General features: G+C 47.2%; 13 protein-coding genes across 13 annotated transcripts; 6 read left to right on the forward strand and 7 right to left on the reverse strand.

Moving 5' to 3' along the window:
• Positions 1–215: 215 nt before the first annotated feature.
• FSUBG_9830 (cytochrome P450 monooxygenase oxidoreductase) lies at positions 216–1,841 on the forward strand (the record flags this gene model as incomplete). Its single annotated transcript, XM_036688386.1, has 2 exons — positions 216–330; positions 379–1,841. The coding sequence occupies 2 exons, from the start codon at positions 216–218 to the stop codon at positions 1,839–1,841; spliced, it is 1,578 nt and encodes a 525-aa protein (XP_036534672.1).
• A 304-nt stretch (positions 1,842–2,145) lies between these two features.
• FSUBG_9831 (myroilysin precursor) lies at positions 2,146–2,551 on the reverse strand (the record flags this gene model as incomplete). The annotated part of the gene is made up of 3 exons (XM_036688387.1): positions 2,146–2,157; positions 2,223–2,284; positions 2,338–2,551. 3 exons carry the CDS (start codon positions 2,549–2,551, stop codon positions 2,146–2,148), a joined length of 288 nt encoding a protein of 95 aa, XP_036534673.1.
• A 2,625-nt stretch (positions 2,552–5,176) lies between these two features.
• Positions 5,177–6,806, forward strand: FSUBG_9832 (uncharacterized protein; the record flags this gene model as incomplete). The annotated part of the gene is made up of 2 exons (XM_036688388.1): positions 5,177–5,516; positions 5,578–6,806. 2 exons carry the CDS (start codon positions 5,177–5,179, stop codon positions 6,804–6,806), a joined length of 1,569 nt encoding a protein of 522 aa, XP_036534674.1.
• A 71-nt stretch (positions 6,807–6,877) lies between these two features.
• On the reverse strand, positions 6,878–7,635 carry FSUBG_9833 (uncharacterized protein; the record flags this gene model as incomplete). The annotated part of the gene is made up of 3 exons (XM_036688389.1): positions 6,878–7,003; positions 7,063–7,373; positions 7,431–7,635. The coding sequence occupies 3 exons, from the start codon at positions 7,633–7,635 to the stop codon at positions 6,878–6,880; spliced, it is 642 nt and encodes a 213-aa protein (XP_036534675.1).
• A 519-nt stretch (positions 7,636–8,154) lies between these two features.
• Positions 8,155–9,488, forward strand: FSUBG_9834 (alpha-galactosidase; the record flags this gene model as incomplete). Its single annotated transcript, XM_036688390.1, has 3 exons — positions 8,155–8,233; positions 8,287–8,955; positions 9,016–9,488. 3 exons carry the CDS (start codon positions 8,155–8,157, stop codon positions 9,486–9,488), a joined length of 1,221 nt encoding a protein of 406 aa, XP_036534676.1.
• A 468-nt stretch (positions 9,489–9,956) lies between these two features.
• On the reverse strand, positions 9,957–11,347 carry FSUBG_9835 (chondroitin AC alginate lyase; the record flags this gene model as incomplete). The annotated part of the gene is made up of 4 exons (XM_036688391.1): positions 9,957–10,810; positions 10,873–11,157; positions 11,222–11,282; positions 11,333–11,347. The coding sequence occupies 4 exons, from the start codon at positions 11,345–11,347 to the stop codon at positions 9,957–9,959; spliced, it is 1,215 nt and encodes a 404-aa protein (XP_036534677.1).
• A 1,223-nt stretch (positions 11,348–12,570) lies between these two features.
• Positions 12,571–13,865, forward strand: FSUBG_9836 (uncharacterized protein; the record flags this gene model as incomplete). Its single annotated transcript, XM_036688392.1, has 3 exons — positions 12,571–13,140; positions 13,202–13,509; positions 13,559–13,865. 3 exons carry the CDS (start codon positions 12,571–12,573, stop codon positions 13,863–13,865), a joined length of 1,185 nt encoding a protein of 394 aa, XP_036534678.1.
• Positions 13,866–14,488: 623 nt separating this feature from the next.
• FSUBG_9837 (allantoate permease) lies at positions 14,489–14,808 on the reverse strand (the record flags this gene model as incomplete). The annotated part of the gene is made up of 2 exons (XM_036688393.1): positions 14,489–14,746; positions 14,794–14,808. 2 exons carry the CDS (start codon positions 14,806–14,808, stop codon positions 14,489–14,491), a joined length of 273 nt encoding a protein of 90 aa, XP_036534679.1.
• A 461-nt stretch (positions 14,809–15,269) lies between these two features.
• Positions 15,270–16,718, reverse strand: FSUBG_9838 (allantoate permease; the record flags this gene model as incomplete). Its single annotated transcript, XM_036688394.1, has 6 exons — positions 15,270–15,330; positions 15,386–15,870; positions 15,932–16,010; positions 16,061–16,282; positions 16,369–16,565; positions 16,623–16,718. The coding sequence occupies 6 exons, from the start codon at positions 16,716–16,718 to the stop codon at positions 15,270–15,272; spliced, it is 1,140 nt and encodes a 379-aa protein (XP_036534680.1).
• Positions 16,719–17,537: 819 nt separating this feature from the next.
• Positions 17,538–18,362, reverse strand: FSUBG_9839 (phenol 2-monooxygenase; the record flags this gene model as incomplete). Its single annotated transcript, XM_036688395.1, has 1 exon — positions 17,538–18,362. The coding sequence occupies one exon, from the start codon at positions 18,360–18,362 to the stop codon at positions 17,538–17,540; it is 825 nt and encodes a 274-aa protein (XP_036534681.1).
• A 727-nt stretch (positions 18,363–19,089) lies between these two features.
• Positions 19,090–20,797, reverse strand: FSUBG_9840 (Unsaturated glucuronyl hydrolase; the record flags this gene model as incomplete). Its single annotated transcript, XM_036688397.1, has 5 exons — positions 19,090–19,878; positions 19,939–20,203; positions 20,260–20,462; positions 20,517–20,681; positions 20,738–20,797. 5 exons carry the CDS (start codon positions 20,795–20,797, stop codon positions 19,090–19,092), a joined length of 1,482 nt encoding a protein of 493 aa, XP_036534682.1.
• Positions 20,798–21,400: 603 nt separating this feature from the next.
• FSUBG_9841 (xylan 1 4-beta-xylosidase) lies at positions 21,401–23,339 on the forward strand (the record flags this gene model as incomplete). Its single annotated transcript, XM_036688398.1, has 6 exons — positions 21,401–21,581; positions 21,635–21,721; positions 21,778–22,185; positions 22,238–22,459; positions 22,510–22,982; positions 23,031–23,339. 6 exons carry the CDS (start codon positions 21,401–21,403, stop codon positions 23,337–23,339), a joined length of 1,680 nt encoding a protein of 559 aa, XP_036534683.1.
• A 945-nt stretch (positions 23,340–24,284) lies between these two features.
• On the forward strand, positions 24,285–26,720 carry FSUBG_9842 (Zn(II)2Cys6 transcription factor; the record flags this gene model as incomplete). The annotated part of the gene is made up of 4 exons (XM_036688399.1): positions 24,285–24,419; positions 24,490–24,547; positions 24,606–25,776; positions 25,832–26,720. The coding sequence occupies 4 exons, from the start codon at positions 24,285–24,287 to the stop codon at positions 26,718–26,720; spliced, it is 2,253 nt and encodes a 750-aa protein (XP_036534684.1).
• Positions 26,721–27,499: the final 779 nt, after the last annotated feature.

The raw sequence follows: 27,499 nt of genomic DNA on the forward strand, positions 1-27,499 counted from the left end.
CGGAGAAAGTCGCCAAATGTGGCAAACTCTTGATCACGATTGCATTTGGCAAAGACTGATTTGTTTACCCCAGAGAAATCGCAATGTATAAGAAAGTCATATTGCCTTCGTTCCATTATACCCCTACAAGTTTCTCAAACAACAGTCTCTTCTTTTACCTTGTAACTACATACTATCTCAGCAAGAGTCTTTACCTCTTATTGAGATTGTCAATAATGGCGGCCTCCATTGTTTCCTTGGGTTCAGCGCCCTATGCAGCTGCAGTGGGTTTTGCGGTGGTCTTCTACTTCTTGATCTACCCTTTTATTCTGTATCTTAAGGACCCCAAGGGTAAGACATACTGTCCAAAGAGAAAACTGTCATACTGACTCTGTCTAGGTCTTCGACGCTTCCCTAACATGTCCCCATTCTCCGGCATGTCTAACCTTCCCTTCATGATACTCGCTCACGGGGGCGCACGATCGACCCATCTTGCCAAACTACACAAGACGAAACCCATCATCAGAACGGGGCCAAACTCGTTGTCCTTCGCCGGCGGCCAAGCCATCAAAGATATTTATGGTCATGGGACTCCCTGTACAAAGGACGAATCGTACATCGTAGGAGCTGGAACCCATTTTCACCTGGCCGATGTTGTGGATAAACACGACCATGCCCGGAAGCGAAAGGTCCTGTCATCTGCTTACGCACTAAAGAACCTCGAGAATTGGGAATACAAGGTGGCGGATAAGGTGCAGCGAATGATGGATCATTTTGACAAGGTCTGCACGGCTCCTTTGTCCAAGGGTACGAGGTTTCCCGACCCTCAGGACGCCAATCTAGACTTTCGGGCCTGGTCCAACTTTTTTTCTCTTGATGCCATCGCCGACATTGGTCTTTCGGAGAAGCTTGGCCTTCTTGATCAAGGTCACGACCTCGTGGAAGCCCAGCAGACATGCGGTACTGTCTACAAAACCAATCTACGCGAATGCCTTTATCCCACTGCACGCAAGCAGTCATATCTTCTTTGGACCTACGACCATTACAAGTTGCTCAACAAGATCTCCAACGTCATTCCTTTCTATCGAAAGATGGCAGAGTCGTCCAAGGGCTGGGATGAGATTGTGTTGCGACGAGCTCAGATCCGATTAGATCGATATCAGAAAGGCGAAAAGCTTGACGACTTTTTCCAGGCGCTTATGGAGGACAGGAACGGTAACTGTCATGACCTCGAATGGGGTGAGATTGTTGCTGAAATCAACATCATGATGAACGCCGGGAGCGTTACGACAGCTATTGCCCTGGCCAACGTTCTTTATCAGTTGATCCTCAACCCTAGAATAATGGAACTCCTGCGACACGAACTTGACTCTGCCCTAGAGTCGGATGAGGTTGTTGCCCCCTACGAAAAGGTCAAGCATCTTCCCTACCTTCGCGCCTGTCTCGATGAGTCACTTCGCCTCTGGCCCCCGACACCTCAGAATCTAGGTCGTCAGACCCCTCCTGAAGGCTTGACGATTATGGGCCAGTACATTCCGGGCAACACATCTGTTGGCGTCTCTGCTCTTGTGGCACATCGCGACGAGGCCATTTATCCCGAGGCAGAAAAGTTTATTCCGGAGCGATTCTTGGGCGAAAAGGGCAAGGAACTGCAATCTCACTTTATTACTTTCTCAGCTGGCGCTCGAGGTTGCATTGGGCGTAATATATCTTATCTTGAGCAGGCTGTTTGCCTTGCTTCAATAGTTCACCGGTATGAATTTGCTCTACCAGCAGGGTTTGAGTTAAAGAGAGAGGAGACGATGAACCACATCCTAGGCCCTATGCCTGTCAAGGTGTGGAAAAGGAACTTGGATAATTGACAATGAAGGAGTGAGGATTCAGCCTAGAGTTTAGACATAAATTGTATAAAGAGTGACAAACTATAATTCTTTACTACTGGTCAGTCCCAACTATATCAAGCTATGAATCAATTGGTCGGTAAAGGTACCGGTAACGACTGAAGTAACGGTCTCCTGCGTCAAGCTCAGGTAACTCACAAGACCCCCATCCACGTAAGCTGGTCTCATCTTTGCTATATCCCCAGCCATCAATCCTTAATTAAAGGGATTGCAGTAGTAGACGACATTGACAGTCCAGCCATCCACAGTATACAATACCCAATTATTACCGCCAGGGCTATAACCTTTGTAGCAGTTGTATGTGTGAAACCCGTTCGTACCCGTACCACACCAAGCGTTTACCTGCTTGCTGCCTGCATCCGCAAAGATGTTTGAAGTGAAGGATACACCACTGCCGAAGGTGCCTAGCTCCTGTTAATTTCTTGTTATGGCAGCCTATAAATTCAAGAAAACCTACCCTTTACTGTTCTACCTTCCCAGATAACGTTACTTCCATGGGTGACATCAACATAGTCATCGGGACGGGATCCTCCAGTTGCAAGATGGCCGTCGGCATAGTATGCTATGCCGCTGGAAATCTCGCTGCCCTTGTAGGAGTTTACGAGGTAGACGCTATCACTGGCAGCGACGGCGCTAGCGAGGGCGGCGGTGAGGAAGGCGGTGATCTTCATGATGATTGATAAGTTGTGCGATTTGCTTGGTTATTCTCGTTTCTACAGGGAAAGGCAGTATGTATTTATAACCCGCGAGAACGCATGTTTTACGCAAACGATCCAATCTAAATGATTCATAACCGCTGGACCGTCGGTATAGAATGCAACCGAAATTCTCCTTGTAAATATGTCCTATTTGATATAGGTGCCCGATTACCATGTTGACATCAGCGGCCTTCATTGAATGCAATGCTACTCTGTGTAGTACCCCAGAATCAACAGCCTTCGCTCTATTGAGAAACTGCTACACTGAGCTGAAAGATCTTTTGCTATCTGTTCATGAACTGTGGCGTAACTACACCTTGTCTGCTGCAAATGATACGAGATCTAACGGAATAAGGTCATATCTTACGAAGGCTCGGACCGCTCTTTCGGAACTTGCAATGTCGGGCTGCCTAATTTGGTAGGGCTGACGCTGTGGTTGGCGCCAAGTTGTATCTTCAGTGCATTCTCTAAAGTAAATCTAGCTGAGAGCTAACGCTGATGCCGTGCCTATTGCCCCCCTATAGAGAGTACAGTATATGATTATTTTGAAGTCTCGACTCAACAACCCTTCCAATGACCTGAAATCCCCTCTGGTAAATGGCTTCGCAGTGGACGATATCGGTAGAAGCACTAAACTTGCAGAAGACATGAAGCGATGAAGTACTGCGGATATTTGGGGCGCGAGCTTCCAAGTGATTATAATACCGGCGTTTTTGTCGCCAGCATCAACAAGTGGGAACTTTGTAAAGTTGAATTCGATTCTCTCACTGTCAGCAGTATCTACTGTTGACCAACCAAGTGCAGTTGGACCTGTAATGGTTGCCTCTGTCCCAATCAATACATACGATGGATGCCAACACGGACTGGATGAAAGTCGGTAAGGCATAAGTAAGCTGAGTGTCGGCACCCGAGGTGGACAGCTGACATGACGGCGTTCCTAGAGTTGCGAATCACAAGACTTTGACTCGTTGCTATACATGACTTAATGAATATTCATTCTTTGTAATGTTGAGGGTAATGGTACGCCGAGAAGTCCGACCATCAATGTAAAGCTGGGGCAAATTTCAATGGCGCAAGATCTAGTCAGTATATTAGCTACCTAACACAATTGCCCAAGATAAACTTTTCAGCCTATATGGTCATGATCACGTCTGACGCATAAAGAGAACCCTAACAAAACTCCCCACCATCAACGCGAAGATACTCCCCGAGCTATGAGTGCTCTCAGGTCCCAGAAGCCACGCTATCTGGAAAGAAACCTCTTCAGGCTGTCCTTACTTTCCCCAGATCGAAGGAGGTGGAGGAGGCTTGTCACCAACCACGCTCCTCATCAACGGGCCATGAGTCCCACCAGGCGACACGTCGTTGATCCTGGTTCCCTTAGATCCATAATCATGGGCGGCACGCATAGTCAGTCCGATAACGGCGTGCTTGGATGCTGCATGTGGCGCAAAACCTGGAGCGCCTTTCGAACCTAGGTTAGAAGCGAGGCTCACTATGCTTCCACCAGTCTGCATCATCCCTATTGTGTGTATGTCAGCCGAGTCGCGTAGTGGAGGGTAGGTCGCAGCCGGGAGGTCTTGCACCGTTGACGTCAATACCCATGACGAGGTTCCAATCGTCGTCACACAAGAGCGCTAATGGCTTTTGGCCGTGAAACTCCCAACTGTTCCAGCAGCATTGACGGCACCATCCAGACGGCCGAATCTCTTCACGGTACTCTCATGGAAGAAGATATTGTATATTATCTTCCCGGCGAGATATAGTACCAGCTATTGACACATGTTAGTTAAGATACCTGTGCAAAGCAAACGATGGATGTTTGAGAATACCCTACTCACGCTGGTAAACAGAATCGATATGTAAAAGCTTGCGCTTCTTGACTTAAGAAGAGACTGAAGCAAGCGAGACATTGCTTTTGGCAATTTATAAGACAATTGTCCGTTGTGAAGGCTAGAGAGAGCGGTCCTAGCCTAGCAGCTTATGTATTAAAATCGAATCTTATGTCGACAATCGACATTAACTGGCTTGGTACCATGGCTTCTGACAAGTTATATGTATTGTTTACTAACTGTCAGTAATGACAGAAAAAGTCAAGGAGGGGTTTGCGAAGACACCTTGGCAGTTTTGTGTAGGTTAGACGTTAGTTTATTAATGTTATGTTTGAGTGATGGCCTGGACGTATATTTTACAGCGATTGCCCATCGCGCAGACCCTACATAAGCAGACAGAACTCGATATATAGATCGAAAGGTAAGCTTGATATAATATGCAAGATACTGATAATAGTTTAAATATAAACTATAAAGTAATAAGTATATCTAAATACCCAGAGAATGACATTATCTAAGTTGTTAATATTAGAACGTTAATTAAGTATTACCTATACACGTTTCTACCTACCCCAGACCCCTGAAATGAAATACTTCGGATTTAGTCGGGCAATTAGTCAGCCATCTTCCCTGTAAGCCCACATAACTGGATCTTCTTGCTCTCTTACGCATTCTTGTCACTTTCAATGAGATTTACGCCTTATCTATGTAAGCACTCTATAAAACACCCGAAATTATACAACGGAACCTATGTATACTTGAGATCATGTCTGAGTTCTCGTATCTGTCACAGTCCGACCGCGAGCGAGACTGTCGGCATCAACGAGTAACTCAAGCTACCAGCCGCGAGAATACCCGCGAAAACACCAGTCAAAGGCGAGACCGAACCCACGATCATGATGAGATTATAAATCTCAAGACATCTGATGTGCAAGTGAAGGGTGCTGCTACTGTTGCTGTTGGGATTGGCAATATTGCTTCCGTTCAAGGTATCGGGATGGACAACATGTGCGCCAATTCTTTGTCTCGAGTTTCCCCCAATCTCCTCGACCCGTTCGACACCCTTTGCGAGAGTCCTGAACGATTACGACTCCTTCTGAGACACCGTAGGGCCTAAGATCCTAGCAAGCCTCGCGCTAAGCTCACCTGCTAATCTATGTCACATAGCACTAGCCAAGGCTGCCGGGGAACCTCTATTTCGAATCGATCAACAGACGCATTGTGTTTTGCTTCAAGGTGTAGGCAATAAGGATGGTTTGGTGCCCTTATTGAGCCACAAGTCTTTATTCCATGCTCTATCCCTTCTTCTAGCTTTAGTAGCCAATAACTATCAGCCTAACTACGAAACCATGCACCACCGCAGTCAGGTTCTTCAGTCTCTCAATCGAGACTTGTCATACTTTGGCGGTGACTCGACAATACTACATACCATAACGGCCATTCTCATGTTGATTAGCTATGAGTATCGAGTTCGCGATACATATCCAGGTCATCCCTGCGCTGCTACACATATTCATGGCCTCCAAACTATAATCTCCCAGCATAACACCCTGATCAGTGAGTATAGCATGGCACATGTTCCTAAAGTCCAGCGAGCTCTGGTCTGGCAGGACATACTCTGCTCACTGGCAACTGGTGCACCCCGACTCTTACAATTTGAGAACCGCGGGATATTCACCCGCTTGCGGGAGGATGAGACTTACCGTAGCTACTTTGGGTTGCCGCAAGCATATATACCGCACACCCATGGGTGGCCTGCAGAAGCATCTCTTGTTTTCGAGGATCTCAACGCTCTATGCTGTATCGTGGACAGAACGCACCGAGGAACAGGGGCGTCTTTCTGCTTGGTGGATAAGAATAAAGAGGATACCTCAGTTAACCCAATGCCGTTGATGGAGGACTTGGATGACGAGGGTTACCCATTATGCAATAGCCAAGCCAACTTGCAGATTCGGCTTGTGGACCTTCTTAGTGGAACAGGAAGAGATGGCTCTCAGAGCGAAGAAGACCTGATTTATAGAGCGTGTCTCTTTGCAGCTTATCTCTGTACATATCGACTTTCCGAAGGTATTTGGGGAGGATACTTTGCACCTGAGAAGTGTGTTACTGAGATCCTTCATTGTATGACAGACTTCACAAGAAAGATGTCGCCGTGGAAGTTAGCGCCGGACATCACATTCTGGTTACTTCATATGGCTGGCGGTCTCACAAAGAGTCGGCTCCACAAGGACCGAGCGGTTACGTTGGTGGAACGTTATCGGTGCTTTTACTCGACTGGCTACGACCTGGACTGGGAGCTAGTGGAGATGAGGTTGAAGAGGTTTATCTGGTGTGAACGCGTCATGAAGCATATGATGTATAGATTCTGGCAAGAATACCAGATTGGTCGCCGCTAGATCTAAGATATCAATGCCACACATTTGTACATATAAAATAAGAAGACTATATGCTCTCAATATTCTCCTGCTCAGCAATAAGGTAGATCGGGGTTGGAGCAAGAACCAGGAATAAAGCCTTGCTTAGTTGTTCCAATATCAGCCTCATAGATCATCGCATCGGGAGCTAGAATGCGATCAATGATGTGCACAATACCCTGTAATGATTAGTCTCCAATGATCATCAGCCTAGTCTTCTCCCCCCCTGGGCACTTACATTAGTCACAGGGATATCGGCTTTGACAATGGTGGCCACATTATTAAGCACAAGGTCACCGCCTTTGATCTGAGCTGATGCATATAGATAAGACCCCAGTTGAATTCGAGTCTTTTCCGTAGTGAAGTTGCTCGTGTATAGACGCGAGTTGGGAATGTAGTGATGTTGAAGCATCTGTCCAGACCACCAGCGTCCCTTAGGTGTACTGGAAAATGTCTTATAGTATTCACCAGTATTATTGAAGGCTTCGTTGGACGGTGCGATGAATGTGTATTGCCAGTCAGCGCTTGTACTAAATGCCTGGGCGAAACCTTTACCCAGTCAGCGTTGAAACCAGCAGTGACGATTGAGGGTTTGAGATCACTAACCTGGAGTCTGTTCAACAAGTTTGGAAAGCTCGGACAAATCATCCCGGGACTTGATCAAATCCAACAATGTAGTTTCTCCCGACTTAGCAGGAGGTTGGTAGATATCCTCTGGGATCGGAGCATATGATAGTGCTTGTCTATCGAAGACTTTCGCATTACATAATGCAATGGCAGCGAATAAGATTATCGATAGTTGAAACTTCATGTTGATAGCCAGAGGTCTGTTACTATGAGACAAGAGCGCTTAAGATGGATCTTGCCGGGCCAGAGAGTTTCTAGAGAAGTAGATGTAACTTTGATGATATAAGAAGCTGCCTGTATGATATTAGCCTGTTTCCCCAGACATCGAGGACGGGCTGTTACTAAGCCTTTCATCGGTCAAGGATCAAATAACAGCCGGGAAGCATGTCAAACGCCCGAAAGATGGCCCGGTACTCGACACTAAGTTGATTTAATCTATTGGAATTGCGGGGTGACTCCGGGGTTGGGGCGCAAATGCGGAGTAAGGGGTATGGGGTTATTGGTCCGGTAATTCGTCCGAAGAGCCGTTCACCAAGCCATGTTCCTGGAATTGGACACTCCGTATCAGTCAGCGTGGAAGAAATAGCGGAGATGTTGTATCTAATCAATCTGACCATGAATACTTGAGGCTGGAACAAGACAACGACTCAGAATATTTCACGTTACATCAATTTTGCTTGACAATTCAAATTAACTCACCACAATGAGATCTATTCTCTTCGTTTCGTTACTGGCAAGGGTGACCTTGGCGAGCAAGCCTTTGGCTCAAAAGCCACAAATGGGTGAGCGCTGTTGACATCATGTCCCTACAAAGTACTGTGCTGACTGGAGAAAGGCTGGAACTCATGGAATAGCTTCAAACTCAATGTGAGCGACGAGCTGGTCAAGTCAACCGCCAACGCCCTCGTCGATACTGGTCTTGCCAAGCTTGGCTATGACCACGTGTTGATCGACGACGGATGGCAAGACAGTGAGCGTGATTCAAACGGCAAGCTTGCGGCAAATCGTACCAGGTTTCCCGGTGGTATCTCTGCCACAGCCTCCTACGTTCATGGCAAAGGCCTCAAAGTCGGGATCTATAGTGATGCCAGCATCCTTACGTGCGGAAAGTATCCTGGTAGTTATGGCTACGAGGAAATTGACGCACAAACCTTTGCTGATTGGGGCGTCGACTACCTCAAGTACGATAACTGCGGTGGCTTCCAAAGCAACACTCTCTCCGTTCAGGAGCGGTTTCTCAAGATGTCGTACGCGCTGGCGGCGTCTACTCGTCAGATCTTTTATTCGCTTTGCGAATGGGGTAATCAGTTTCCCTGGCTCTGGGCTGACCAGATAGGCGAGTCGTACCGAATGTCGGGCGACATTTACTCGTCTTTCGCTAAAGACAGAGCTAGCATATGCAAGACGGCTTATTGCATGAACCAAGGCTATGCCGGGGTCAGTGTGCTGACGATGATACGCAAGATGCGAGAGATCAGTCCATTCTCGAAACCAGGCTCTTGGAGTAAGTGTATTCATCAGTGATGATATTTCTTACAAGGATTTGCACTAACTTCTGATTTAGCCGACATGGATATGCTGGAGATTGGGACCTGGACCATGACAGAGCTGGAAGAGCAAACCCACTTCTCCTTCTGGGCTGCACTAAAGTCTCCTCTTATTATCGGCGCTGATCTCAAGAACATTAGCGATACCTCTCTCGCCATTTACAAGAACAAAGAGATCATAGCCCTGAACCAGGACGATGCGGGCAAGCCTGCCGTATATCTGCCAAAGCTATCTGAGGAAGGCAGTTATCAGGTTTGGGCAGGACCACTAAGTTCTGGGAAGAGCCGGCATGTGATCTTGGTACAGAATTATGATAGCGACGATGTTGACGTTGAGATCTCGTTGGCAGACATCCCCGGTCTTTCTGTTAAGCAACAGTTGAATATCAGGGACGTCTGGGCGGGAAAGGCAATTGCTGCATCTGGAGGCAAGGCTAGCTTGAAGGGCATCAAGCCGACACAAACAAAGGTCCTGGTCATTTCTAGATAGCGAGACGTTATATAGCAGCATCCAGGCTATGTTGTGTGATCAAACTGGACTCTTTTCTAAAGCAATTGTGTGAGGAGCGTGTTATGAGCATCAGCTATCAGGTCTATCACATGAGAATAACAGGATTGTAAAAGTCAGTTCAGGCAGTTTACTTTCAGGGCCATCGTTGAATATATCATTCCTTCCATATGGCATCATCTCATCTGCCACCAGGATGTAGTTAATAATGCTACACTGATAGGCTCTTTTACAGCTTTCACTTGGACTCGGAGTAGGAAGTCAGCAGCGTCGCACGGCGCTTCACAGCATGATCTTTGTAGTAGCAGCCTAGGGTACACTGTCCATCGAGTCGGAATTGTAGCCATGAACGCTAAAGGGTCACATTCACGAGATCGCACAAGATAACACTACAGTCTCAAACTTCTCATTTTAACACAATCTATTCACCGAGGCTATTCTGAGGTAAAGCTACTTCTTTGATGTAGCCCAAAGCAGGTCTCCAAAGCCAGGCATGTCGCCTCCAGTCACCACCTCCCCACCTGCAGCATCGTATGCTTCCTTGACCTTGGTAGTCCACTGATTGTTCAATCCCTTGGCCTCAGACATATAGTAGAGGAGATCCCACACAGCCGGTGCTTTCTTAACAACTCCCGAAACCTCTTGAACAATGCCTCTGTTGAACTCGGAGATGTTTTGCCAGGGACCATTGACCAGAACTGATTCGCATCGGCGCCACTTCGAATCATATGGTACTGTCTCGTTGAGGTTGTACTTTGCTGCGTACTCTGCTCCCTTCAGAAGAAGGTTATTCCCATACCCAAATAGGTCATACCCTTGACTCTTGTAAGTTCTAGCAGCGAGGGCAAGCCAACCAAGACCAGACATGACATGGCTCTGGTCTCGGCCAGACTCAGAGTTCTGGCCTGTCTTGGAATTGATGGTTGCATCGATTCCAGCGCACCAATCGTTCTTCCAAGACCAGATGGCAAAGTTGTATGCTGACACATCTTCGAGATACACTGCATAGTCCATCAAAGCTTTGATAGAGGCGATGCCGTAGTTAGCCTGGCCAATGATCAGGCTCTGTCGAAGAAAGAGCCAGTAGAGCTGGATACTGAACCCTTGGCCTCCCTGCCACTTTGCTCCTACCTCGGTCCAACCGCCTTCCCATCGCATGATCTCTGCAGCGTTCGCAAACAGGGTCCCTTCAATGCCGATGAGAAGTGAGCGGTCGGTCCCAATGATGTTGGTCAAGTTTGTACCCCACGCATCTAAAATGGTTGTGGAGCGATCCCAATGAGCTTGATCTTTGGTGATATACCCTGTGGTACTATAATTAGCGGTAAACCCCTATATAGATTCATAGAGAATGGAGGACTCATACACATAATGGCATTTTGGTAAGCAGCGCGGGCATCATTCGCAAACGAGGTGTAGTTGCTGATGGATCCACGGGAAATCACAGCATATGGACCGTTCATCCTATAGGAGGACTGAGAAAAGCTACTGTTGGCGAACTGTTGGTAGCCTGACTTCCATGGGTCAAGTCCTTTACGAACGCCATTTCTCATGACTTCAAGATCGTCATGAGAATGCCAGAGACCAGGATGATTGAAGTCGGATGGCTTCCGCTTCATGCCATCAGTCCAAGGAACATAGGGGATCGCAGCTGCAAACAGGGTCAATCAATACTCAATGTTAATGTCGACATTCTGCTTTGTGCAAGTATTTACCATTGATGCTCGGGACATCCTGCACGAGACCAGCAACCCCCGATACAAGGAAGAGTGAGAACTGAGCTTTTGTTAGCCAAGTGATGAACGTGACACTGGGATGGACCATACAGTAAGCAGTCTCATGTTGAACAGTTTTCGTTGATGTTGATGGTTGCGAAGATGGCTTGGTTATGCTCCACCAGCTATTGAATGTAAACGAAGACACTCTTGCTACTGCAGAGATCGACAGTAGTACCAATATGCAAGGCTTGATCGAAAGTAATGCATAGTGACGCTATTGGTGTCTTATGATGGCTGGTCAGTAGGGTTAGTGACACTTCGTGGGGGATCTCTCGGGCCAGCTCCGATACTTCATTTCAGGCTCTCTAATACCCTGGTCACAAACGCCTCGGCGTAAGAGCTCCGAATTAAAACGTGCATGCCGGTAAATTAATCGCGCATGCATTTGCGGGGAAAGTCTGGGGAATCTTCTGGGGAATGATCGACAGGCCAGAGGCTGGAGGATAATCTCTTGAACCTGTTCAAGTTGTAAATACAATCCTAGCGTGAAGGCCACATGACATATATTCGGATGATTGATCGGTCACCATCCGCGCTAGTTTAATCAGGGAGATTTGGCTTCCCTGCGGTATTGCGCATATTTCACCCTGTTCCGCGACTTGAGGCCTCGGGCTTTCGGTTGTTTTGGTGCATGTAGAGATCCTAAATGAAGCACGGTGCGGTAACTGGGCGGCTACAACCAACAGTTTCTCCATCCACTCAAGCCATGCAATATGGCTACAGCCAAACAGGCATCTCTCATAGATCGTATGCGAAACTGTCGCAGACAAGTCAATGCAATCCTGTTGCCTACATATTCTTGTTGCCCAAGACGCCGGCAGTTAGACGATGAAGCAGTTTGTTGGATACTTTGGAACCTAGTAATAATTGACTCGGGCATAGTGAGCTAGAAGATCAACCTTGTCGATTAAGACGACCCTGAGCAACGATCACTTGGATGTGCAACTGTAAAATACCACGCTGTGAGGTTTATGACGACCACTTCAGTTATGGGATGTCTGTCGGGAAAGGTTATGGGCGTGCCCTCGACGTATCATTTCCCCCTCTTTTCGCTCATGCTACGTGTCCATCATCATTCGAATCGCGTCGTTTCCATTCTATCCATTGTATTATTTCTTTCTCTCGAACTCGTAGCTGAGCGACTATAAGAGTGTCTTGTCCCGAAGCCCGAGTTCAATGTGGTGCTATAAGCTATTGGTTACAGGTCTCGACAGCAAGTGACACAGTTCACTCACAACTCCAAGGTGTTCAAAGCCAATATCATAGCCATCTTCACTATACTCAACATGGCAGCTAAGGCAATCATTTGCATACTTACTCTGGCCGTCTCTGTCACTGGGTTCGTGCATCCTGGCCTCTTACACACGTCTAAGGACTTGGAAAGAGCCAAGTGTCACGTACTCAAGGGCGATGAGCCATGGATGACAGACTGGCAACTCTTGCTCAACAACAGTCGCGCATCGCCAACTTACGAGCCAGATCCTCAACCCACTATCTACCGCGGCTCAGACGGTACTCACGCGGAAAATTATGGCCGCCTCTATAACGACGCTCATGCGGCATATCAGCTTGCTATCCGATGGCATATCCAGGGGGGCGGTCAATACGCTGACGCGGCTGTTGCTATCCTGAATGCCTGGTCATCTACCATGGTGGCTATTGGTGGCAGTAGTTACTGCTTTCTCGCTGCTGGCATCTATGGCTATCAGCTTGCCAATGCAGCAGAGCTTATGCGTTCATACAGCGGCTGGAGTGCCTCCGATCAAGACCAGATGAAGACGTTTCTCCAGGACGTCTTTTATTCGGAGAGCTACAGATTCTTGACCACCCATAATGGACAAGACGAGTATCACTATGTTAGTTGCCTTTCTACAAGAATTAACGATAACATAGATCACGCTAACTACGGGCGTGCAGTATGCAAACTGGGACTTCTGCAATATCGCTAATATCATGGCAATCGGCGTGTTTACTGACAATCAAACGATGTACAACTACGGTAAAAACTATTTCCTCAACGGAGACGGACGCGGAGCGATCAACAACTTCATCTACAAGAACTATACCGAGTCTGGTAGTGGTAAAATTCTCTCACAAGGCCAAGAGGCTGGGAGAGACCAGGGCCACGCGACTCTGGACATTTCTCTACTCGGGGTCATTATGCAACAGGGCTACAACCAAGGAGATGACCTGTTTGCCACATTGGGAGAAGCTGGGCTTCATGCGTGAGTAAGCCCATGTGAACCGTATGAGCGGTAACTGATATGAATCAAGCTCCGAGTATGTCTCTAAGTACAACGTTGGGTACGACGTGCCGTATACTCTGTACGAGAGTTACCAAGGCAATCAGACTGTCATATCAGCGAATAGCAGATACACCCATCGCCCAGGCTTTGAGCTTGTCTATGCACACTACAACGACATCAAACACGCCAACGCTTCCTGGACCAAGATGTATCGCGACCAAACCAATGGGAATTCTACCGCCGGGGTGGAAGGCGGGGGCGGTAACTATGGTCCTAACAGTGGAGGCTTTGACGTTCTTGGATATGGCACCCTCCTCTATCGCCTGTCGGCTTGAAGTTTTGCTCCGGTACTTGAATATTATAAGACTGAAGGGTGAAGCGACGAATCAGCTGTTTCAGGATAGTATGAAAGGAATTGAGTGTCAAATTGCGCTTGGCAACCATAAGCTCTCACCCACAAGTCTTAATCACGAATGACATGCCTGAATGATTGCTTGAAATAAAGATCTATCTACATTATGAGGGAAATCGACGATAAAGGGTTGGTTGACTTTTCATGAAAGACGTATAAATTGAGCATCTCCAGTGGACAGTCAGTAGCTCAGCAAATCGGACTGGGCATGATGAGAATTGACGAGGTAGAGCTTCGGCCGTGTGGGTGTCACCCGGATAATCTCAGCTAAAACAACGGCATAGAGTACAGAGTCAGGGCGGCCCAAGTCTTTTATAATCTCAACGCACTCCCCAGGTGCTCAACAACATGCTAAAGAGGTCCTCATGAACTTGGCGCTTTTGAGAACTATCGTAGTGAACGTATGATTGATGTATAACGGCGTAGTATTCACCAGATAATACTATATAACGACATTTATAGAATGGAGAAGGTCCCAACTCGTTCTGCCCCTGAGACCACTTCACCACTACTATATCTCTTCCCAGTAGCTTCCCCACCAATCCCTCAGAAGTCGTACCTAAAATCGGGATTCTCCTTGTCTGTCAAGTCTGCAAAAGCATTCAGGTGCCCCAACTGGTCACCATTCTTCTTGTTGCTGTCATCAGCCGCATGAGACGCTTCCAGAGCCGCCTTTCTCTTGTTGGCATTACGACCGACCAACAAGAGCCGGAGGATGACAAGGAATATGCTGAAGAGAACGTAAAGACAGAAATGCGCTGTAAACCCCTTCTCATAGCGAGGCGAATCGGACTTTTGGAAGATCTTGGGAACATCAGTAAATATCTTAAAGCATCTGCGGAGTGACATACCTGTGGGGCGGTCATGTTACCAGCAGCCCAAGCCACGAAGGTGATGGCTAGCGTGGTAGACTTCTTTGTCTGGCCGGCAATGTTGCGAGAGATGAGGGAAAAGATCAGGTTTCCCTCTGCGAGATAGAATTGCGTGCAGTAAAAGGCGATGAGGAGGCCGACGCGGTTCGAGGATTAGTCGTTGACAGCTGCCGTTTGGGGGGGTAGATGTGGAGCAAAGATTTCTCTTGTTGGAGTCGCCATCTTGAAGATCAGGGGTATTTGTGGTGTTGAGCTAACCTTTCTTGGCCGACGGATTGGAGGCACCATCTTATATACCTCCAAGGGCGGCCAAAGAGTCATAATCTAGGTTTTCCTCTTTTTAGCCTTTAGCTGTAGCAATTGGTTAGTCATTTGGTATAATGTCTAAGTTGTAAGCTAGATGTGTTATTTGCAGTTGAGACTTGTGGCTGAGAGCTTAATCCAGCGGACAGAACTTAGCGGTTCGAGGATGTTGGAGGGATGCTGTAGATAATAGCAGTTCCAATGATGGGAGGGCTGATATATGTGTTAGCACTCATGTCCTTTGATCAGATTCTTCTGGGTAGCTTACATTGTCCATGCGTGCATCACCCATGCAGTTTGCCCTGTGGCTGTTGCGAGTGTGGCGCTCCCGACCATGACGATGATTGTCACGGCACCCTGGGCGATGTTAAGAAGCTGGGTCTGAAGATAGGTGAATCCGAAGGAGGATATGATAAGATTGGAGAAGACACCCAGACCGCCGATGATCAGACTCGAGGTGAGTTGGAGCATAACATAGCACCAGACGATGGGATCAGTGGCTGCTTCGATGGCCTGATACCTTTTGTAAGACTTGTTCTGGATGCCAGTCTCGTTGGCACGAACTCGCTCAACCATGAGTCGCTTCTGGTCTTCGTTAAAACACTTTGCTTTCATTGGAGAATCAGGCAGCCACCAGCCAATAAATAAGCCCCATACACAGGTAAGTAGTCCAAGAACGAGGAAGAGTAGTTGCCAAGGGAATATGACTCCATCCTTGTAGTGAGACACTCCCCATGCAATTATTCCACCAACCTAGAGGTGCTTAGGTCAGTCCATGATATCTTGATGTTATGGTTACAGGGGCCTTTCATACCATGAGCTGAACTCCAGTCATACAGTACCAGAGGGACGTCAAGATGCTTTGCTCTCGCTTTGTGTACCACATACTCGTCCTATAACACATTAGAGGAGGTGAAAAAAGTACTGGATACCCATGACTTACATGATGATGAAGGCCGGCTGAACGCATGACTCAAACACACCCAGAAGGAAGCGAACTACCATGAGGCTTGCAAAGTTCTTAGCAGCCGCAGAACAGGCAATCACAACGCCCCAGCAGAAGACATTGGTCGCCAAGTACTTAGCAACCGGTAGCTTTTGGAGCAAGAAATTGGTGGGATATTCACCAACAAGAACTCCCATGTAAAGGATTGTTCCTAGCCATCTGAAAGTCCAAGTGGTCAGTACCTTGAATGAGCCATGTCGTGTCATCGTCCCCATTACCACAAAAGAACGGACGGCCTAACTTACGAGAACTGTTGTCCGTGGAGATTGGCGTCTTCCTGGATGCCCATTACAGACGAAAAGCCAAGCGTGCCCTTATCCAGGGACTGACAAAAGTATGTTCCGAGCATACAAGCCAGGATGCGCCTGTTGACAGTCCAGAATAGCTCCTTGTTCGTCTTGTCGTCAATTTCGACCGGGGTATCTTGGACGTAATTAGCAGTCTAGAATTGAGAGGTTAGTACATCGGCTACGTAAGCATTGGGGACGTTCTACAGTACCTCAAGATCTGCGGCTGCGGCCTTTTGATCGTAGTGAACAGTTGCCTCAGCAGGAGTGATAGAATCACTATGCTGTACTTCGACTGCTTTAACCATGACGGGCCTTGGACTTTGATAAATGATAAGATATGGCGAGAATCGGCTCAATTGATATGTGGTGACTCTAAGCACGCAGTGATGAGCGATAGTGATCGACGGAGGCAGGAAGACTTCATTTAACTACGGCTCGGGGCTGCTGCAGCCCCGGTACAGTTACAACACATACCACAAGTGACAAAAAGGGAGTTACGGCGGGGAAGCTTAAAGGCGGAGGACGGGGGATCTATCGGGCCTGCGCCCGATACCCCCACAAGCGATACCGTCTTATGGCCCGTAAGTAGTTTTTTAATGAGTTGTGTTATTTGAACAAATAAAAACCTCTATTTGCATAACATATACTTAAGAACTTGGTGTAAAAAGCGATATAATTAAAGTTACTACACTGTATAAGCACTATATAAGCACTATATATAACTAACTTATCCCTATTAAAAATAGCTATAATTAAGATATTAAATTAGGGTTAGTTTTTTAAGATATTTAACTATTAAAATAGCTTTATTTTTTAATAAAATTAGAGCTAGGTCTTAGGGCTGCTATTAAAGCTTAAAATATAGTAGTTATTTCCCTTATATATTAAGGTATCTTTTACCTAATTAGGTTTAGCTTGTTTATGCAAGTAGAGGTTTTTGTTTATTTAAATAACACCACAATTACCCCGCCCCCATTTAAAGCAGCTTAGTTAGATGTTTTGGGGCGAATTCTCAGAGCTATTTCCGCCGTACACATTAGATGATTCTCTGGAAAGGGTTTAAACAACAACCTAGGCAATTCAATTAACTATCTAACCATAGCTTTATGCCTTTGACTACTGTACTATTTTTGAAATGCTGCAGTGAGCTTTATACCACCCTCTTGGACGTTTCCTACAGTAGATGTGAAGCCGCTAGTTTTAACATCCTCACTCATATGAACTTTGGCGTCAACCTCTGTGGCCTTACATCCAGCTGCGACTCCCAGGATGTGTTCAATGTCTTCCTCGTATCCTTCTTCCGATGCTTTCCAAGAAACAAAGTCATCAGGACAAATAAGCACAGCATCTCTGCCCCAAATCTTTCGCGCGGCAGTTTCTTGCGGAAGGTGAACAGGCTTCAACTGAATACCGATATGCTTGGCAGTCTTCATAAACCGGGCAGCCCATTTACCATACTGGGAGAAGTCAACTAAAGTGAAGCCTTGTCCAAAACGATCGAAGATACTGGTTTTTCCATCGCTAAGAAAAAGATGCGGGGCACGTGCACCAGGCCACGTCGACGGGATATAGTTGCGATGGCTCCATTGAGGCTCTTTGCTGGCATCTCCTGGCCTCAAAATGGTGGGTGAGTTTCTGTATCGGTCCCTCATCTCAATTCCGTGGTCTTGGTTCTCGCCTGCATGCTCTTGAACATGACGATGGATTCTTTCTTTGAGCTCCTTCGCCTGTGTCGATCGTGAAAGGATCAACTCTGGGCCAGCTTCTGCGACCCATCCGACATAGCCCTGATGGACCTTGAAGTGTACTCCAGAGCGTTCAATGTTTTGAATGGCTATAGGCTTTCTCTCCATCTCGTACGACCGTAGTAGATGGCTTCCGCCGCCACCATTGATGACAGCAGCGAGTTTCCAACCCAGATCGAAACTATCTCCGACAGCAGTATTCATACCGTAGCCCCCCGTCGGAATGTTTTGGTGTGCTGAGTCGCCGGCTTAGAAGACTCGTAGCGATTTTGAGGCAAATTAATCCGCAACAGCGATACTTGGGCGCCAACAACTAGATACCAATATCTCGTCCACAGTTACAGGGCAAGGATCTCCGGAACCCCCGAGTACTTGGGTGATGACCTTTTCTGGGTCTAGTGATTTCCAGTCCGTGTCTAGAGAAATTGGGAGATGCTTAGCCGGGAATTTCCAACTTCCCGAAGCTTCAGGGGGTCAATTTTGCTACGCAAAGTCGTTCGATGGATTTGCACCTATTAGTCTAAGTATTTGCAGTCCGGACATAATCCCTGACCCCCAGTCTCTATGTCTGAAAACAATAGTGAATGGACAGACTGTGCAAGAAACAAGCACAGGTAACATGATCTGGTCGGTTCGAGAGCTGATTGCTCATTTAAGCCGTGGTACGACTATTCGTCGTGGAACCGTTATTATAACAGGCACACCTTCTGGGGTAGGATATTTTAGGAATAGCTTTCTTAAAGATGGTGATACTGTAGAGGTGGAGATATATGGGATGTTAAAGGTTATGAACAAGGTGGTCTTTTTGTCCTAGTTGGTCGACTAAAACAAAAGCATTACGGTTACGAGTATTAGACCTCCTCTTTTTACATCAACTCAATGCTCTTTTAACTGGCTTTGATAATTCAAAATCTCTCTAACTGTACTCAATCTATGCTAGTGACCTCAATGCATTCATTTCCAATAGCTTGTTACCAAACAGGACAAAGAAGTAATCAGCATACACAAGCCCATGATCAGCCCAACGACGAGGAGCAAACTCGAAATTATTGATAGTCGCTCCGTTGAGGATGGTGTCTCCGAGCCCTACAGCTGTCTCTACACACTTTACTACAGTGGCACGGCCATTTTCCACTGTAGGAATCGTCCCCATGTCCTGTTTCTGACTAGCGGCAGGGTTCAAGTGTCTCTCGCAAACAGCATCTACTATCCGTAGGGCATGGCCGAGATACGGAGATTCCTCGGAGCGATTCTGTAAGGATTGGTGGATGAGCAGCATACCGTAAGCAGCGACCACAGCTGCGCTTGTATCCGGGGGTTGCTTGGTGGCACCAGGCTCGTCTTGTGCGTCAAAGTCCCAGGGCGGAACATGGGTGTCGGGTAATCTTCTCAAGAAGTAGTCGGCACAGTTCTTGGCCGTGTCAAGAAACGAGCTCTCGCCACTCCATTCATAAGATTTTGCAAACCCTGCGATTGTCCACGCCTGACCTCGCGACCAGCACGATGTATGGCTGTAGCCCTGGTTTGTGAGACGTTCTTTGAGAGTGCCAGTCGAAGGGTCGAAGTTGGCGACGTGGTAGCTTGACCAGTCTTCGCGAATAAGGTACTCTTTCGATGTGCGAGCATGGGCCATGGCAATGTCGGAGAACCGAGCTGAATCGGCTTGGGAAGAGGCCTCAGATGCCGCCCAGAAGAGAAGGTCGAGGTTCATCATGTTATCCTGTCGAGTAAGCAATGCTAGTCTAATAAAGAGGAGTCTCTTATGGGATATTAAACTTACAATAATGACGAGAAAGTCCTTGCTAGGGTCTGTAAAGGAATAAACCTTTGTTTGACACACATCCCACGATCGCATGCAGCCGACCTTTTCCGAGAATCGGTCTGCTAGGGTATTGGCGGCCGTCATTAATGTGTTGAATGCTTTTGGGTCACGGTGGAGATCCCACTGCAAACGAGCCCAAGGGCAAATCATGAACCCCAGATCGTGCGTGCCCATGAGAGATCCGTTTTGGTGAAGACTCTCCGTCCACCACGTAGAGGCATATCTATCAATCGCTCGTCAGCAACCTGTGTCGATCACAGATGGGTCAGTGGGAAGTACTCAAGTTGAAGCATGTGAGGAAAGTCTGGCTTTGGCCGTGAAAGACCAAGAAGTCGCAGCTCAGTTTGGAATTTCTTTCGGCGCTCCATAATCAGGTAGAGTAACCCGGGAAAGAACCCCGATGTCCAGAACGAAGCATCTCTGTAGACATACTCCGTGCTTCCTGGTTTGGTATACTCCGGAAACCAAGTTGGCGGCTCTGGCTGGTTTGAGTGTTAAATTCGCAGGTTCTGCAGCACAATTTGCAGAGGACATACCATGTTGAGACTTCTCTCAGCTACAGCCCATATCTTCATCTCAACAGACGGGGAGAACAAAAGCTCAAGATGCCTGAATTGACTTGATAGCGTTTTCTTCACGTCGGCTTTTGTTCTCTCCGTTCCATTTCTCTTCGCACTATTTGCGTATTGGGTCTCTGACATCTAGAAGAATAATGATCAGCGAGTTTCCCAATGCTCAATGGAGCAATGGCGCGTACCGGAAGCTTGCGTTTCGTCGCCAATATCTGGCCAGGCTGCATCGTTTCTGGGAGCTTCATCGTTGAGAGCTAGGCACAGCAGGAATCAAGGTAGCAGGTTCTGAAGAAAACAATAAGTTGTTTATTGTAGAAAGGTTCTTTTTGTCAAGAGAATAACCAATTTTGTCTTAAAGAATGCTTACTTAGTGGATAAGTGAAGAAGCATGAATCTCTAACGTGAACCGGAGAAGATGTCGGATGTCATCCCGTAAGCGTAGGTAAGACTCAATGGCTATGCCCTTATCCACAAGACCCACGGGAGCTCTTTCTCACGTTTTAAGTGCTCAATGAACTTATTGCAGCTTGATCTGCACAGCGAGGCCCGGTGTGTTGGTCAGACTTGCTGTCGGAAAAGGTTTCGGGATTCCCCCGTCGATTCGCACATCAAGCTGCAAAGATGTATGCCAGCTCTATCATGTGTACCAAGACCACTAGACCACCTTAATACTGCCATGCGTAATCGGGGCGCGAAAGAGACCACAAACCCACATCGGCGCCTGTGTCCGCCACTTGTATTATTAGATACAGTCGTGGTAGACAACCCCAACTTTATCCCGGGACCGCGCTGGTTATTTTAAGGCACCAGACTCTGATTTTTATTCAGAAAGAATCTAAATACCAACCATGCATTTCTTCATTTGCCTTCTTTGCAGTTGGGGCGTCTTGTTCCAAACAGTGGTTCAAGCCATCTGGAACCCCATTATCCGCGGGTGGAACCCAGATCCTGCGATCCTGACCGTGGGCGACGATTACTACATTGCCGCTTCTTCGTTTGAGTACTGGCCAGATATTCCAATTTACCATAGTAAAGTCCCAATCCATCCTTCAATTGAGCAAGGTTTGCTGATTTAGTTCAAGGCAAGGATCTGTCCAATTGGACGCTCAAGTCTCATGCCTTGACACGACCAGATCAACTGCAACTCTATGGGACGCCCACTGGAGCAGGTAAAGAACACGGTCTAATCCCACTTTCTGACAAGATATCTGATCACTATGCACAGGGGCCTGGGCGCCAAGTCTCTCTTTTATCGATGGAAAGTTCTGGCTTTCTGCAATGACACGATGGACCTATGATCCCGTGGCCCGTGTATGGCCTCGTGTCTGGTTCATCTCTTCAGAAGACCTCGTTAAATGGTCTGATCCTGTATGGGCCGAGCCATGGGGCATCGACCCTGAGCTTTTCCAGGACCCTGTGACCAAGAAGACCTACCTCAACCTCATGGCCCCTAACAACAATAAAGATCGACTCTGGGGTATTGCCCAGTGTGGGGTGTCTCTGACATCTGGAAACTGCGTAGGGCGTTATGTCAGTCTGTGGAATGGGACCTTGCCTCACAATTCGACAGCCAGGCCCGAAGGACCCAAGATGTATTTCAAGGACGGTTGGTATTATCTCCTAATCGCTGAAGGTAAGTATGCTTGAGACTTTCTCGAATAAATATTAACATTAATGCTCCCTAGGCGGTACGGATCAGCTGCATCGATCAACCATCGCAAGAAGCAAGACCCCGTCTGGTCCTTTTGTCGCCGGGCCACACAACCCTCTGCTATACAATGGGCAATGGGGCTTTGACAATCTTACCGTGCAGTCCACTGGGCATGCCACCCTAACAAAGACAAACAACGGGCTATGGTATGTCACGTTTTTAGCTCGCCGCAACATCAACGGATCATCTCCTCTTGGTACCTTCACCTCATCAATCAGTTGTCAAGTGATTCCTAACCGCGACAAGGCCGAGAAACATTCATGGTCATTGTTGACTGGAAGGATGAGTGGCCTATCTTCAATCAAGGCGGTCCTGTTCTGCTCAGCAAGCAAATAAAGCCAGAGGTTGGCCCAAGACCTGTTCCTCGACAATGGGTCGACGACCTTTCTCACGATCAACTCGACTCATCATGGTATCAACTTCGGGTACCGTATACCAAAAATTATAAGTTACAGAGAGGGAAACTAGTGCTGAAACCCAATGTCTTTGGTCTCACTGACCGTGATACCCCAGCAGCTTTGCTACGTAAGCAGAAGTCACTCAACATGACGTTTACAGCCGAGCTCTCCAGCTTCAAGGGAAATCTAGGTCCAAGAACCAAGACTGGGATCTCTTCTTATCTTTCCGAATTTCAGCATCAAGATGTCGGTATTCGAGGTTGTGTCAATGCTACCGGTATTTGTCCCTATACGGAACTCAATAAGAATGGCACCCAGGAGGTGAGTTGCCATTTTCAATATGCGCAAGTCCATTGCTAATTACGACAGTATTGGCAAACTCCACTCAACCAATCGAGCGGGCTTGCTGATAGTCTCAGCTTACACATCAAGGCTGAACCCCTCAAATACCGACTTGGTTACAGTTTCGGAAAGGAAGCTCCAGTCTACGTGACGTCAATCACGTCATCCTGGCAAGCTTTTGCTCCGCCAAATTGGTTTGTGTTTTCGGGCGCATCTTGGGCGATATTTGCGACTGGCGATGGAGAGCCCTGGCCTCACAATGGACCGCAAGTCGGATTCAACGAGGTCAGGGAGACTTTTCACGAGGAGAACATTCCTGATTACGATCGATGGTAGAGGTAATAGGCCAAAGCTGCTGGTAATTTATCTTTATGTCTAAAACCCTCTTTCTTCTTTTCCTAATTAGGGATCTTTTGCCTTGAGTTGTCTAATTGCAACTACTAGATGGGTGGTGATTAGCCAAGTGCACTCACAAGCTTGTCATGCTTCGGAGCTATAATTAGCAAAGTGAAGCTAACCGAGGTAAGACCGGTTTATCTCACTATCTTAGTGCGACTTTTAATAAGCAAGCTGCAATAAGATAAACCTGGACACAATAATGTTACCTGCAGATTCCCCGAAATATCTATAGTTTATCTTATCTTTATAGTTAGATTGTTCTAACTATAGACAGTATTTACTTACGTCTATATTATAAGTTAAACTATTAAAAACTTAAAGTTAAACTTATAATAGAAGTTATCTTTAGATAGTTTAGTTAATATACACTACGCTTTATATAAAGTGTTTTTAGCAGAAGTAGTTTATTAGTCCTATTTTATAATAGAATAATTTAGATAAATTACAACAATACCCTATACTATCCTGATCATGACCTGGGGCGGATTAAATGATGGCCCTACTCCGACGACCCCGCTTTTCTGTTTCCTACTCATCTAAGCGACCCAATTATACTTAAGGACAGCCTCCACTGAAGACATGGATCACTAAGACCATCGAGCTTAGCCCAAGCACACGCATTTACAGATTTATTGTTGTGGTAAAGAGAAGGTGATTATTAAAGCACTTTCGAGATGAACAGTAACTCAAATTTAAAGCAAGCAGTAGAAGGACCTGACTACCATAGATCTGTAGGATGCAACAGATGTTAATGCTATGAGGAGATTAAGCGATTGTCGGGCTCATCTCCGAGACTTGTCCCGACCCCGACACCCAATGAGATCATACAGACTCTTCTCCACGAAAACTAAGCTCAATCAGCAAGGGGTGACGTGACTCGACATGCCCCATGGGGCCCCCCTGAGAAGCGGAAGCGCACCAGCAAAGACGATCCCCAAGGACCTTCGTGTTCTCTATGTCGCAGGAGAAAAGCAAAGTGCTCAAGAGACCAACCATGCGGCACCTGTATCAAGCTTGGTAAACCTCGCTCATCCCTCAGACTCAACTCGACTGACTTGTTGAAGGTGCCGAATGCATATACGACCAGGAAAAGTCAAAGCCGGGCATGCGAGCGGGGGCTATTGAGACATTGACTCAGCGTGTAGGTAGGCAGTAAAGAAACTTCGCATACTCAATCCTTGTAGCTGACCTACTTGCTGATAGCGACGCTGGAAAACATGTTTGTTGGCCAAGGCGTTCTCTGGCAGCAGATCTGGAACAGCATAAAGCAACCAAACAACCAGCAGTACGGGCAAACCCCGGATTCCCATCCAGATATTTCGATCCAGCAGATGTCATCTGATGTCCGAAGACATCTCACTGAATTGCCGTTATCAGAAATCTGCCCACAAGTGGTAGTAGAAGGAACACAACAAGAAAGCACATTCGATGCAGCAAATACACACCAGCCGAAAAATACCCCCAGTCCTCAACACCAAATTAGCCTGGGTACCCTCCCTCCGGACGATCTAGTAGACTCCATGGTCAACATATACTTCAATCAGATACATCCTTGGATACCGATGTTACATGAGCCGACATTTCGAGGGCTGCTCTCTAATCCTTCGGGAAGAACGCAAGTATCGACAATACTGCACGCTATAGTGTCTCTCTGTATACGATTCTCAGATGATCCAAGGCTACAGAATGCTCCAGAACTCCGGGCTCAGTATTCGACTAGCTGCCGCCAGACAGTCATACTTGCGAGTATGGAATCCTTTTCGGTCGAGAACTTGCAAGCAATGACTATCTGTGCCTTTGACATCATTGGTAGCGGCAGAGGTCCCTCGGCATGGTCTATAGTCGGCAGCATGTCGAGGACAGTCGAACAACTGCGTCTCAGCATTGAGGAAGAGGAGACCCAGTCACATCAGTCCAGGTCAAAGGCTCTAATAGAGAGGGTGGCATTTCTCCCCCCGGCTTCAACGTGGGCTGAAGTAGAAGAGCGGCGACGCATCTTCTGGAATGTCTTTCTCATGGACCGCTTCTGCAGTATCTGTACTGGCTGGAACCTCTCATTGACCAGTGCTGATGTCACGAGGAGGCTGCCTTGCGAGGGTACCATATGGGAGACTGGGGAACCAAGCCAGACTCCTACTCCGTATTTTGGAATCTCAACTCGGTCCCACGACCGCGAGAAGGATTATTTGCCAGCCACTCGCGATACTGAAGATGGTCAAGCTTCTCTTGGTGGCTTTGCCTTTTGCATAGAGGCAACGGAGAGTCTGAGCCTTGTCACGTCGTTCTTTCTCCAATACCGAGTTGATTTCAAGGAGGTCCACGAAGTTCAGAGGTGGCTTATGAGATTTAAGCAGTTGGACTTGCGGCTCGTACAGTATATATTCCCTTCACGTATATAAACATTAAAAAGGTTGAGCTGATCAGACCAGGTGGAAGTTCTTTCTCCCCGAGAAATGGCGCAAGGCTTGCCAATTCAACAATGACGGCAACTTGGATCCCAATCTAGTCCTTGCGCATATAGCACACAATACTGCTGTTGTCCTCCTACACCAGGGCTTAGCTTATCCACCAGCAGAATGGCAATCCCTTCCTGTCAGACTGCCGTCATCTTCTAGCGCAGAAACCTGTCAGGTCGCGGCTGACGAGGTTGCCACGATCGCAGAGCAGTTCCTTGGTCACTCATATGTACTCATCAGTCCGCAGTTTTCTTTTTGTCTTTTCGTGTGCGGAAAGATGCTGCTGACCCACGCCGCATATTACCAGTCCACTCTCACTTCATCTTTTGACTCCATCATAGCGAGCCTCGAGGAGATATCTCGTAGGTGGAATGGGGAACAACCTCCAGCACGAGCAAACTTGGCTTCTAAATTCTGCTCGCGCCTCAAGAAGGCTCGTATCGAAGGCTCCGGGGCGGTTGATATCCGGGAAGCGTTTTCCGAGAAGCAGGATGGTGTTGCATCGTCGAGGAGTGCGCATGTCAACTTTCGTAACACAGGGCCTCAAAGGATGAGCAATTCAACTGAAGCAACAGTCCCAGGCGCATTAAATGGAGAAATTGGGATCAATGGCACTCAGACGGAGTCGCCCGAGAGCATTTCTCTAGCTTTCCCGCCACTTCCAATGTCATTTCAGCTGGGTAGCGCTACTCACGATTCAATATTTGTCGCGCCAGCAAAGACGAGTAATGACATGGGAGAAGTGGTTGGAACGGATATGAATATGGCAGGGAATTGCCTCGACTTGTACAATCTCTCAGAGCAAACATTTCTTCCATCAGAACGTGTTAGTATGCTGAGTCGCTCGTACATTGGAGACTGATGCAACAATGGATATAAGCTTTGACTGTAAGGAATAGCGCAGGTGTCTCATCAGGGAATGAGTTGATCTGCTCTTCTGTTTGTCTTGCCCTAAAGCTGAGTCCTTACATGCAGTGACATCGATAGATGGCTTGTGTGGAGCCAATGGAAGGATGAAGACTTGCAGAATTGTCTCAGAAGTGTGGTCGTGTTAATGGTTGTTCAGCTTGACGCTCCCCTCTTGCACTATTAAATGCAAGACTGACCCAGACTCCAGAGTCCAGACCTTGCAGGAAGGTCTCAGCCCAACAGGGTTTGACATATGAGATGGCAATGTGCAGCTTGAATTTCACCACCGTTTTATATTCTCATGAATAAGGTTGCTATCTTCTGAGCATTTATTAAAATATTGATTCACACTAACAATAACAATTTCCTTATGCTGGCAGCAGCAGCCAGCCACTTTGTAGTATACCAATCAACACAAATACTGGGTACCCTCCACCGCAATTGAGGCTTAAAACCCTGGGAGCCTCATTTGTGATAAGACAAAACGCCAATGCATCTTGCGTCAGCACTAACGGGAATGTGTCGCTCAGGTGTGGCATGATTCCTTTTTCAGTCGGCCATCACATTCACCTTCTCCATTGTGAATGCATCCGTTATACCCGGTCCCCTTCCAGGATCAAATCTGCTCAACGCAGGGGTTTGCCTGCAACCCTACCACATACACTACTTATAGCTCTCTTCTCTTGTGCCTGAAATATCAACTTGAGATCATCCTGTGAGCCTGGGTCAACG

The sequence above is a fragment of the Fusarium subglutinans genome, assembly GCF_013396075.1.
Source record: "Fusarium subglutinans strain NRRL 66333 chromosome Unknown NRRL66333_c0000158, whole genome shotgun sequence".
NCBI classification, from domain to species: Eukaryota; Fungi; Ascomycota; class Sordariomycetes; order Hypocreales; family Nectriaceae; genus Fusarium; species Fusarium subglutinans.